The sequence below is a fragment of the Siphateles boraxobius genome, unplaced genomic scaffold (genome assembly GCF_051911475.1).
Source record: "Siphateles boraxobius isolate OS27281-9 unplaced genomic scaffold, OSU_SipBor_1 9, whole genome shotgun sequence".
In the NCBI taxonomy this organism is placed as follows: Eukaryota; Metazoa; Chordata; class Actinopteri; order Cypriniformes; family Leuciscidae; genus Siphateles; species Siphateles boraxobius.
Window position 1 is genome coordinate 31,403,860 of NW_027509219.1, and position 13,157 is coordinate 31,417,016.

The 13,157-nt window shown below is 36.4% G+C and overlaps 2 protein-coding genes across 4 annotated transcripts; one reads left to right on the forward strand and one right to left on the reverse strand.

Moving 5' to 3' along the window:
• Window positions 1-365: 365 nt before the first annotated feature.
• On the reverse strand, window positions 366-11,917 carry pnck (pregnancy up-regulated nonubiquitous CaM kinase). Of its 3 annotated transcripts, none has more exons than XR_013201082.1 (12): window positions 11,713-11,917; window positions 11,125-11,220; window positions 8,653-8,784; window positions 8,418-8,492; window positions 7,666-7,804; window positions 7,344-7,467; window positions 6,957-7,032; window positions 6,740-6,852; window positions 5,662-5,740; window positions 4,060-4,139; window positions 770-860; window positions 366-443 (listed from the first exon to the last, which is right to left on the reverse strand). XR_013201082.1 is itself a non-coding variant. In XM_077223067.1 (12 exons), the coding sequence occupies exons 2-12, from the start codon at window positions 11,196-11,198 to the stop codon at window positions 433-435; spliced, it is 1,002 nt and encodes a 333-aa protein (XP_077079182.1). In that variant the 5' UTR covers window positions 11,199-11,220; window positions 11,713-11,917; the 3' UTR covers window positions 366-432. The 3 variants fall into 3 exon arrangements, 2 of the variants coding, with proteins under 2 accessions (XP_077079182.1, XP_077079181.1); XM_077223067.1 differs by having other exon boundaries at window positions 4,060-4,147; XM_077223066.1 differs by lacking the exon at window positions 366-443 and having other exon boundaries at window positions 498-860; window positions 4,060-4,147.
• LOC143732237 (uncharacterized) lies at window positions 8,724-11,923 on the forward strand. The gene is made up of 2 exons (XM_077223069.1): window positions 8,724-9,504; window positions 10,101-11,923. The coding sequence occupies exons 1-2, from the start codon at window positions 9,359-9,361 to the stop codon at window positions 10,369-10,371; spliced, it is 417 nt and encodes a 138-aa protein (XP_077079184.1). The 5' UTR covers window positions 8,724-9,358; the 3' UTR covers window positions 10,372-11,923.
• The last annotated feature ends 1,234 nt before the right edge of the window (window positions 11,924-13,157 follow it).

A 13,157-nucleotide genomic window follows, 5' to 3' on the forward strand; every position in this document is an offset into this window, starting at 1 on the left:
ATCTCTCATTAAAAAAAGTCTGGCCGCCTTAAAATCTGGCCCTAAAATCTGGCCCTCTCAAACATTCATTCTCATTTGCATGTAATTGAATATGCACATGAAGACACAAATTTATTGTGAATGAGGCTGATCACTATTGATTTTCACATGTCCCATAACCAAACGACACGTGCCATATTTGTATTTCTTTTATGCTTTTGTTTTGTTGTTGTTGTGTTTTTTTTTTCAGTTTTCGATGTTCATAGAACCTGTTCACTTCTTCTTTCATTGTTGACACTGCTCTTTGTTATACCCTCTCCTTTTGTCTTGGAAAGAAAACAAGTCATAGGGGTTTGGAACAATATGAGGTTGAATAATTGACACAGTTTTCATATTTGTTGATTTGTTTTTATTATTTTTTTTACAGAGCCTTGGTTTACTGCCAGTGGATTGTCAGATGGTCCCTAAACAGAAAAAGTTAAATGAAATAATTCATTGAAATTGTAAAATTTTAGCAATTTCTTTAATCAAAATGGAATGTAAACCACTGACTCATAAACTGTTTTCAGCTATGTTTTGTTTGTACTTTTGGTCTAATGATTATGCAAGTTTATTCCTGTCATCCAATCTGATTGACCAAGCAGTGGAGGACAAATATATTCAAACTGTTCAAATGTAGTCAGAAATGTTGTTTACCATGTTATAGTCGTGTGAATCGTTGTATAAAAGCTATCATATTGGTGCTGTTATATCATGTGCAGGTAATTACATCCATGTGACGTCTCCTCACCTATACTCGTGGAGTGATTCCCTTCATCATCTTCCCCGGAGTGGGTTTTCTTCGTTAAATGACGCACAATGTTAGTGGCATTAAAGGCTCTCTGGAACACAAGACACCAGCGATAAAGCTGCAGTGATATATCCAGTGATATAAAGAATATTTAAATGGCAAACAGTGCCTACACTACACATAAGAGCAGAAGAGTCTGTTTAACGTTAAGAGGTATGTATTGCACTAAAACTAAAAGCCTGATAGTTACAGCAATTACAGCATTTGCCCTTTTAAAGGTACAAGCCATAATTGCATGGCAGGGCAGACTTTCAGAAGTCGAGCAACAACGCCAGTCTTCAAATAATAAAGCCTCCATATGCCGCTAAAGTAACTCTAGTCATACATTTACAAATGCAAAGTGTTGTTTCAGCCACAGAGTTCACCTGACACAGGTCATTTAGAGCCGTTTCACACTCACACATGCAGGATATGGGAGTCTTATACTGTACTTCAGTAGTCTGGTACATTTTTGATCTTACTTAAGAATCGTCCGCTTATATAGACTCATGAAGAATGTAAGAACCATAAATTTAACTTAATAAAGAGTCTAAATGTGTAATAGATTAAGTAGCATATGAATTGCTATTAATTTAATGTGTCATTATTTATTAATTCCTTAATAACCTAGTATTAGAGTAAATTAATGTGTTAATTACCACAATTGTTCAAAGCTATCTACTTCAACTTCCAGTTGTCTGCTTTAATTAATCATTCGCTAATGATTTGCAATTTTTTTATTATGTTATGACTTTACTTGTTGAGGCACATGACTATTAACTAATTGTTAAATAATATGTCATTATGGTTATGGAGTTTGACATCCCCTCTAGAGGTCTCTGGGACAGTTGCACAGTGAATGCTATGTCAGAGAATGTGTTTGAGTAAGTTGGGATGCACACAAATATCAACACACCAGATTAGCCCCTTTCACACTGGGTAGTTCTAGGAACAGTCCACCAGGGTAGTTTCCCAAGAACTAAATATTTTCCTAGGGACTTTTATTTTGACGGCGCTGAGAACGCCAGAGCCTGAACACACAGCGCTCCCATTCTCAGTCTTCATTAGATTACTATCTGTTTAACAGTCCTGTCTAATATTATATAGAACTGTTATACAAAGAAAGTAAGCGGTTTTAAAAAGTATTTGCATTTGCTGTGTGGTTGATGGCCAATGTTGCTAACTGAGCAGAAATACATAATCATGTTTCACTTGTTCCCCTCAAAGTTGCATTGGATTTTCTCCTTGGCTTTGTGTAAAGGTTGGTGTTTCATCTGGTGTTTCGTGTGCGTTCAGCCAATCAGCTTACACTCACGTCACTGGTAGTTCCTATTGTGCTGGGTTAGACCCTATTCTGAAGCAGAAGCTAATTTAATTCCCACCAAATGGCATTCCTAGAACTAAAATCGTTCCCAGTTCCTGAGGTGCAAACACACCAAAAAGTGTGTACTTCCGCCATTAGTTCTAGGAACTATGAAAAGATTCCTCCGGTGCAAAAGCCCTTAATCTGAACCACTGACCGCTGTTACACCATGTTTAAACTGGACGCAACTCGTATCGTGTCATGCCGCAACAGCCGTATACACTGGACATGACAGGCCATTTCAAGTCCATTTCTCCTTCATAACAGAAGTAGCACAAGAGCTTGGAGTACATCAGAAATAGAATATGGCATCAGTTTACTGTTGGGGTTTTGTTGTGTTGCGTTGCTCCGCATCCACACAGATTATAACGGGCTCTATTGTCTTTGTCCGGTCTAGACAGTGTTAGAAAAAGCAGTGCCAGACCGCATGTTCTCAGTGTTCCGCCTTTGTAACCTAGACCTCAAACTTGTCCTGACATATTTCTGTGCAATGAACAAGAAGACACTGGATGCGCTGTTCATCTGGCATAGTGGACGTGAAAATTGAAATCCATGGCTTAGTGTGGATGTCAAAAGCAAAATGACATATTATTTAACAATTAGTAAATAGTCATGTGCCTCAACAAGTAAAGTCATAACATGATGATTAATTATAGAAGGCAACTGGAAGTTGAAGTACATAGCTTAGACCCATTGTGGTAATTAATACATTCATTGACAGTATTATTAAGGAATTAATACATTGACACATTTAATTCATAACAATTTATATATTACTTAATCTATTAATCATAAAGACTCTTTATTAGTTGCTGATGCAGTAATCATTAATTAATGGTCTTCATACATTAACACATGATTATCTGTGCATTATTTAAGCATAAATTAATGCACATTAGTGCACCCGTATTGTAACGTGTTACAGAAGAACTCAACCCAGTCAACCAATCAGATGAGAACTGGTGATTTCAATTATTTTTGTGTACAATATGCACCAGACGGTCTGTGTTGCGATCATGTTTTCTTCCCTGTTGTGACGTATATCAGAGTCAAATGGCTTATTGAACAGATGTAGTGTGGGACTTGATTTTGTCTATCAGGAATTGATTGGATGGTTGTTGTTTGCTATTGTTCTGACAGGTTGTTCCTCCCTCACGGCTGTAAACACATCTTTAGAGAATAGAAGAGATGTCGGCTGCGTCCGAAAACTTAGGCAGCTGAATTATTGCCTTGCTGAATTATCAGGCAATGACTTTGTTGGCAGCGTTTGTGCACGAGGGTACCACACAAAACTGATTCCTCATAGACTTCTGTGGCAGAGTAATGGTTTAATGATCTATAGCAAAACAGAGCGAGCTTTGGTGAGAACTAAGAAAATATTTAATAAAATAAATAAAAAACTCACTAGAAATTACATCAGAAGTGGATAACGTTGGTCAAAAACGTACATTTACACAAACTGACCACCAACTGCAACTTTCAGACAGCATCTTCATTTTTTTAGCTCAACTGTCACAGAATGGAAAGCACAGGATTGTGGGATATCAAAGGCAGCGAAGGATACATCTATGCTGCCTTCAAAAATCTATCAGATGAAGGTATCTCATGTGACAGGAAGTGAAGCTAACATTGGTGCCTCGATGCCTTCCTACCTTGGAATGCATCTTTCGAAGGCAGCATTTTTAAGCTTTCGGATGCAGCCGTCATTGCACGAGGGAGGGGGAAGTTATTTTAAATGAAGATTATGAGGTAACATGAAATTTAAAAAATGTGCATGGATACATCATTTATTATTATAAATACTGCAATATTCCATAAATAAACAATAATTGTCAACTTTGATTTTATGATGATTTTATAGTTGACGGGTTTGTTTCATCGCTCTTACCTTCCAGTGACTCTTGGCAAAGTTTTTCTGAATCTGTGCTGAGACTGAGCCATGGATGTTCTTGTCCAGAGCTGCACCTCCTGATATCCTGCCACAACAAAACTATATGCATTCAACATGTACACTACCTTTCAAAAGTTTGGGGACAGTAGTTTTTGTTTTATTAATATTAATATTTGTATTCAGAAAGTATGCATTAAATTGATCAAATGTGACAGTAAAGACATTTATAATGTTACAAAGGATTGAAATTTGTTACATACTTTTTTTACATAAAAAAAAACATAAAAAAGATTACATAATATTTAGCAGCACAACTGTTTTCAATGTTGCTAATAATAGGAAATATTTCTTGAGCAGCAAATCAGCATATTGAAATGATTTCTAAATGATCATGTGACACCGAAGAGTAATGATGCTGAAAATTCAGCTTTACCATCACAGGAATAAATAAGATTTTAAAATAAAAATAAATAAATCCAGCCTTTGCATAAGGGACTTCTTAAAAAAATAAGTTTTTAATATATATTACTGACCCACATTATATCATGAAACATATGACATAGCATCTAAGTTTCCACGGGAGAATAAATCTGAAATGAGATCTCTTTTATATCTCAATTGTTTCTCCTAGAGAAACAATTGACCACAGTATGATGACTAAGACACTACAGACTTAAAGGGATAGTCCAACCAAAAATAAGAATTTAGTCATCATTTACTCACCCTCAAGATGCTCCAAACCTGAATGAATTACTTTCTTCTGTTGAACACAAAAGATATTTTAAAGAATGTTGGTAACCAGACAGTTGATGGTAGCCATAACTTCCATAGTAGGGAAAAAAAATACTATGGAAGTCATTGGCAAAATATCTTCTTTTGTGTTTAACAGAAGAAAGAAACTCAAACAGGTTTGGAGCATCTTGAGGATGAGTAAATGATGACTAAATTTTCCTTTTTGGTTGAACTATCCCTTTAAGTCTGTAGTGTCTTAGTCATCTGTACTGTGGTCAGTTTGTAAAATATGAAAACGAAGTCAAAGATCTCAATACAAACTCAAAAATGTCTCAGCGAATATTTCTGAGGACATATTGATCTGAGATGTTATCTTCATTTATTTTATAGCTCTAGTTTTACTGTATGGCAACAGTTGTCTCATTTTTGTCTATTTTTAGGCCTCCTAAGGAATATTAGAAACATCTCAGATAAAGATGATGGCCAGAAAATAAAGCATAATTGGAAACCCAAAGGACTTTTTTTTTTTTTTTTAAGATCTGAGCAACTAAAATTTTCTTCTGGGTAACTATAATGTATGTTTTACAAGTACCACAATAATCCAGTGCCATTTCTCTGAATGCATTTCTCTCTGTTCCATTTCATTTCCGTATTGAAAATCATTAATTTATTGCTTCTTAAAGATCTTATACAATCTCAGCGTGATCTGGTTAAGATACATCTGTTTATTCTACGTTTCATAATCCTCTTCCTGTTTGCGCACTTCCTCCCACAGATGTGACCCAACTCTTCAATTGTTCTTCAAGGACAGTCTCTCTTTTCTGCTCATCAACCTGTCCGCCTCTTTCCTGCTATTTATGGACTCACCAAGGATGCTGCAAGGCCTGGTCACAATTGAACCTCTTCACTGGATTCTTCTGCAGTAAGTGAACTATGAAGTCTTTCGCTGAAGCATTAGTAGGCAGGAAGAGGCAGAGAACACAAGAAGATCAATACCAGTTAATGTGGCCAGCATTTGACGTGTTTACGGCTGCATTATAAAACATTCTGCATTAATACAATGGGAGAAGTTTTCAGAACCGTTTGTGAAAGCTTTAATGCTCCAATTCTGTTTCATCCCATTAAATTATATCCAAAGCAATTGCAGAAATCAAAAAACATTGGTTATAATTTATATTGAACGACATGTTGAGAAAATGATGACCGAGTTTTGATTTCTATTCCTTTAAGAGGTTTAAAACCTATATAACACACTTCTTTTTGTGAAATGATGCACTTGAAATGCACATCTTTTTATTTAAAGTAAATGCCTCTTGGTTTGATATTTTGTTACATAATGCATTTGCATTATGCATATGTTATACACTTACATAATATATACATTTTTAAATGTCTTAAAGGAATAGAAATCAAAACTCGAAATCAGAAATTCATAACCCTTTCTCAGTCCAAATTTCACTACATTTTTGTACGAAAAAAATAAATGGAATTCGTTTTTGAACATTTCACAACAGTAGCATTAAATAATGAGAAATGTAAATAAGAAATCTCAGATATAAATATGGCATTATGCGTTATTAAAAAAAACAATACATTGGTCTGACATATTTTCACCTAAAAATACTTTTGGCACAGACCAAGAAAATATAAAAATGTGTCCAGTGTACGCGCATTTGGGCTGAGGAGGCTATGAATGTGATTTGGTCATTTATTCTGTACAGTACATTAATAAAGGTTCTTTATTGGCATTGATGATTCCATAAAGAATCTTTAACATCCATGGAATCATTCCATTACACACAAGTTTCTTTAAAGTGGAAAAAGGTTCTTCGTATTATTACATGTTCACCAAAATGAGAACCAACAATGGTTCTCTGTGAAAACCCCCTTTTGGGACCTTTATTTTCAAGAGTGTATGAGAGGTTAGGAATTGTCATGGTCATACCGGAGTAAGAGATGTCATCCCAGTATGGTGAATCAAATTCATATTCAGCCCTAATGATCAGCTTGTAGAGTTGTGTGTCGTTGTCATCGTAGAACGGAGGATAGCCACAGAGTCTGCCAGAAAACGAAGAATGCTGATACAGACTCTCAGTTCTGTACTGTGCTGTTTATCATACAGTTTATACATTTTGAGTGAACAATATTAATCCATCACTCACAGAATGAACGTAATCACCCCAATGGCCCAGAGATCCACCTCTTTACCGTACGTCTTCTGCTGTAGAAGTTCAGGAGCTGTACATATAGTGAACATCAGTACTCATACATTACAGTCAGTGGCAAAGACTACACTTTCAAAACTTCAGTGGTTTTACTCAGCACTTTAGTTTCATCTTTGGCTATATGGGGTTCTTTAGTTCATTCTTTGGAAATTAAAGAAAGTTCCTAGTGTCACATTAGTGCATTTGTTTTTTTTGTGCATATTATTTGCTGTCAGACCAGACTTGATTCTGTATGTTACTGCACAATAATTTTTTGTGCATATTTGCTGTCAGACCAGACTTGATTCTGTACGTTACTGCACAATCATAAACGATCTCTCTTACCAACATAGGCAGGTGTCCCACAGGCCGTGGAAAGAGTCCCCTGTTCTTCCATTTTAGACAGACCAAAGTCACTGATGACAATTTTGGAGTCTTCTAATGGAGTCTCATACAATAAATTCTCTGGCTAATGGAGAGAGAACTTATTATGATTGTAATATCCACTCAGCTGTATGCAAAGCACCCACAGTAAAAGGCTGGAATTAAAACTATATCCAACATACTAATGCTCTCAAAACATTACCTAAAAACACCCTCATCATGAGTGCTCTGAAACTAAAACAGTTAAAAACAGACTAAAGTGTTGTATTTTGTTCTCAGGTACCTTTAGGTCTCGATGAACTACACCCAGCTGGTGTAGATACTTCACCGCCTGCAGAACCTGAGATATGACCCGACTGGCATCTTTCTCTGTGTAACTGCCTCTCTCCAGAATCCTGTCCAGTAGTTCTCCTCCTGTCAACCTGCATGAGACACTGTCATCAGCACTGACCTCTTTACATCTATCTATCTATCTATCTATCTATCTATCTATCTATCTATCTATCTATCTATCTATCTGTCTGTCTGTCTGTCTGTCTGTCTGTCTGTCTGTCATTCCGTTTATTGTTTAATCTATCTATCTATCTATCTATCTATCTATCTATCTATCTATCTGTCTGTCTCTGTCATTCGGTTTATTGTTTGATCTATCTATCTATCTATCTATCTATCTATCTATCTATCTATCTATCTATCTATCTATCTATCTATCTATCTGTCTGTCTGTCTGTCTGTGTCATTCAGTTTATTGTTTGATCTATCTATCCATCTATCTATTTATTGTTCAATCTATCTATCTGTCTGTCTCTGTCATTCGGTTTATTGTTTGATCTATCTATCTATCTATCTATCTATCTATCTATCTATCTATCTATCTATCTGTCTATCTATCTATCGTTTGTTTGTTCATTCATTTTTTCATTCATTTTTTGTTCATCATTCTTTCTGTCTGTCTAATCCTATAAAACACAAAACTTTAAACTAAATTAATTCTTAACTACAATATTTTCATTTTTCACACTTTGGTCCACTCACAGTGTCATTACCAAATACAGTTTAGTAGGAGTTTCGAAGGTTTCCTCCAAAGACACAATATTTTCATGATTTATTCTGCAAAGAAATCACAGGGACATAAAAAAAAGAAAAAGCATTTTGTTACCAAATCAGAAAAGACAGCTGTGTTTAATAAATAATATCCACGATAATGTAAACAACCCTTCATAAAGTCAAGCGGTTAAATCAATCCAGAGAATTTTGTCAAATCACTGACCTGCGTAATACTGCAATCTCATTCTCCAGCATGGATTCTTTCCCCTTTAGCGCTCTCTTGCGGATAAACTTGACAGCCACAAGCTTCTGGGTGCATCTGTGCTGAGCCACTCGAACCTCAGAGAACGAGCCCCTGAGACATTATACATAATGACTTTTGTTCTCAATTAATGGTTAATGATGGGTTTGAGTCCGAAACCGACGGCATCGTCGACGACGCCACACGACTCCTCCGATAAATATTGATATTATTTGATGAAAAATTGATCGATTTCCTTACCGTTTTTTGCAGCAGAAAGCTAACACGCTAGCCGTCACGGGGGTGTATTTGGTGTCTTTCTAGCCTTTTCAGAAGGTTTTCTATCCAGCCTGGAACTTGTGCGTCCTTTCAGAGTGTTTCAGTAATAAATCCATATGTGTATATCCCAGTTTTGATCTCTGAAGTCCATAATTTATAAATTTTCCGTCATATTTGCTGCTAGCTTGATGCAAGCTGCCATTTTGGACATCTCGCGATGCTTTGCGTGAGGTTGTTGACCAATGACAGGCTGATCCGTCGTCCACGTTGGTGTGCGTCATTACGCATGAACCAAGGGTGATATTTTGGAAAGAGAGAGACGCACGGCACAGTGGTTTCGAGGAGAGAGAGAGAGAGACGCACAGAGAGACGCGAGTTTTGAATAATACACAGAGAAACACGGAGAATAATGGATCCTCAGAGATTGAGAAACATGGATGTAAATCAAGCACTGGCCTTTTTTGATGCCATGGAGGATGATGGATTTTCTGGAGAAGAGCGCTTTTTGACTGATGAGGAACTTGATTACCAGAATCGTCTAGACCCTGCTGAAGAGTAAGTTACATTTATTTATTTACTGTAAAAGTATAAAAATAAACAAAAACTAATATGATAAAATATACATTTTCTAAATATGGAAAAATAAGTTATGTAAAAGTAGTATTTCGTTTTTCTGTGTGTGTTACAGAGTAGTAAGAGTTGTAGATTACACTTTGTCTCTCAACCATTGTATGTCTGAGTTTATTTACTGTAAAAAGTATAAAAAAAGAAGAAACTAATATGATAAAATATAAATTTTCTAAATATGTAAAAATAAGTTCTGTAAAAGTAGTATTTCATTTGTTTATGTTTGTTACAGAGTTGTGGATTACACTTTGTCTCTCAGCCATTGTTTGTCTGAGTTTACCTAGAGATACAAACAAAGGATGTTGTAGTGGGGGGTTGGTCACACCTTTTACCTGTGGAGAGAATAGTGGGGGGTTGGTCACACCTTTTGGCTGGAAAGCGAATGGTCATATTATAGCTGTGGTGGGTTGGGGGTACAGTAGCAATCTCAGCCATTGTAATCTTATGTGAAAAATCAAATACAAAAACAGTAATTGATCTAATTTGTATGATCTAATATTTTGCTTTATTTATTTGTTTTACAGTTGTGATAATGATGAAGACACCAGCCCACCCACCCAAGCCAGACAGGAAAGCTCCCATTCTTCCACTGAGGAGGGCCCTTCCACTTCTGCTGCAGCATCCCAGCAGCTGCCAGGAATAGGTCATGGACGGCTGCTGCAGTTTTTTACTTCACAAGGAAGTTTGTGCAGAGAAGCAGCAACAGCCCATGACCCACAGGGCTTTTCTGGAGGAGCTGACAGCCCAACTCTGTGGTGTTACAGTTGCTGTTCCTCCCACCCAGCAACAAAGTAACCATGTACCCGTCCAAACATCGGAACAAACTGAAGCAAGCAAGAAGGCCACCTATGGTAGAAGGCAATGTGTGAACTGCAAACAGACAAGGCAGGTGAAACAGGCCACCCCCTGGAAATGCAAAGCCTGTGATGTGGCCCTCTGTGTGATTCCTGATAGGAACTGTTTTGAGGCTTGGCATCAGTGATTTTCATGAGGCCCAAAACGCCTGGACTTCCTTTGGAAAAATGTAAATATTTTTTGTTCTGTTCAAGTTATAATGTTCATTCCTGTGCTCCAGGACTCCAAAGACTTGAACAAACTGTTTTCCAGAGGAAAATTGCTTAGCTTTTATTTATTTGTGTGTGATTTCAATAAATATTTGAGTGATTCAATTTCCGATTTATTTTTTCATTTGTCTTTGTGGTCCCATAACTTATTTTACATTCAGGTGACATCAATGAAACACAAATAAGCTGAAAGTTCAATTTGTCCTGAAAACAAAGATGTGTGTCAATTGTCTGTGCACAAAAGTGTTGATGTTTTACAAGCTTGTTTAGTGAATAACACCAGACGAAAAATTTATTGTAAAAATACCCTTAGGTCTCAGAGGGTTAAAGCACATTGTGAAGTCTCCTGAGTCTTAAAATTTTCTGCTTCTAGTCTTTAAATGTTTTTGGTAAACTAAAATGTGAAAATCTACTCTCAAGTCATTACGTGTTCAGAATACTCTTAAATATTGAATATATTAGTCCGTAAGGAAGGAAAACTCACTCTCCCAGTTTCTCTTTCAGCTCATAAACAGCATTGATGTCATCTTTTTTCCGAAGATCTCTCAATAGAGGCATGGTAATGCAGGGTAGGTATGAGCTGCATATTATATACATAAACACACACAACACTAATATGTACATGCAAATTTTAACTGAAAATCATCAGCACATTCATTTTTAAGCCTGAAGCAACACATTTTGCATGAACTCTACAGCAACAAGCACTAAAGAATATGCTTTCCATTACATGCAAAAGCCTAATTCTAATTCCTTTTGCAGATTTCAATGACTAGCAATGAGATTTTGACAGATTTTCTTTTCCGTCACACAAGCTGCTGGGAAAACAGTTTTGAAAGCACTCCTTGATGTTTGATTTCCTTGGAATAAAAAGACGCTATTAACACAACTTCTTATTTTCTACCAAAAACACCTCACTTTTGGCATGCAGATAACCAGTGCAATTCAGTTCAGTTGCTCCTGACATATCAACAAATAAAGGAATATTTTTCATTGAAAGTAGATCAACAATCAGTGATATTCTCCCCAAAAATACCCTTTAGAAAAGAGATCTAAGCAAAAGCTCAATTACCTGCTGATTGCTGCTGTGAAAATCTGGAAGGCAATCGTTTCTGTTCACGTCACCAAACTCCCAACATCCTCTCTGCTCTTTAATCGAAAATCACATTCATTTTACAATGATGACCTTGAACGCCCACATGCTTTATAGAAGAGAAGTTGACGTTGAATAGAGATTGACAAAAGGAGAGTAGGCACAGAAAGCAGAAAGAGAAAGTGGTGGGGGGTAAAAAAGAGAAAGAAGTAAAAAAAAAAAAAAAGTCATGGAGATAGAGGGGTGGGTTGGTCAAACTATAACAGGCCCCTTAAGACTTCCTCAAATGTAATGCTTGAATGTACGATTAGGACAGATGAACAGTGTCTCCAGGGGATATCTGATAGGCTACATATTAATGTGCTCAGTTGCACATTAAATAAGCATTCTTCATCATTACAGTCAGGCTTTGCTGAACTGAAAGCGCTGCAGTTTGTTTTAAAATGCCTTGAGATCGCCAGAAGCCACTGTCTCTGTTTACATTATTGAGGCTGTTTTCAGTAATGCTCCCACAGATCCAGAGCTCTCAGCTCTCCTTGTATGGGCACAGGGGTTTTCCACTTGAGTATTATCATTCCACCCATCTGTGAACACTGTACACACACTCACTCATAAACCCTGAATGACGGTTACTTTCTCACCTGCTGTGTGCTTTGGCCTTAATATACGCTTTGTAACAAGCCAAATAGGTGAAATGTGACATGACATTAGTCATACACTACATACTGAGACATCATGCCAGGCTTTTACCAAACAACAAATGATGTGCAAAAAGAATATGGCATGCATTATTAGGCAGAATATTAATAAAATCTGATTTGATTTGATGAATAATTACAGTGATGAACTTTAGAATATTACCTTTAAGATATGTTTAAGCTACAAACCATTGTAAAAGTCTTGACATAGGCATCTCTTGTTGATGAACATTGCAACAAAGTAATTGTATTTCTCATATTCCACTACCACATACTGTATGTTGGAATAGAGAATGACCACTAGAGGGAAGCCTTGATTAACTTTAATTCCATAATAAAGGGCCCCGTCACTATTAGAGAAAATTATTGTTGTCTAGAGATAATAATAATGTCTTATAGTTATTTCAACTTCTTTTTTCTTTCTTTTTTTTTACATAGAGGGTGAAGGTGAAGAGAGTGGAACACGAAGGAAAGGTCATGACTCATATCGAAGCATATGCATGCTTCCTCTATAATTCAAATGTATGTTTATATATATATATATATATACATATACATACACACACACACACACACACACACACAAAATGTCAGGGTTCATGAACAGTTTATTTTTCTATATTTTTGTTAATGCAGAAATAAATATGACTGCATTTGGTGCAAGGTACCAGAAATAAAATGGCCCTAAATCCTCTTACAGTGTTAGTCCAGCAGGGGCCGGTTGCA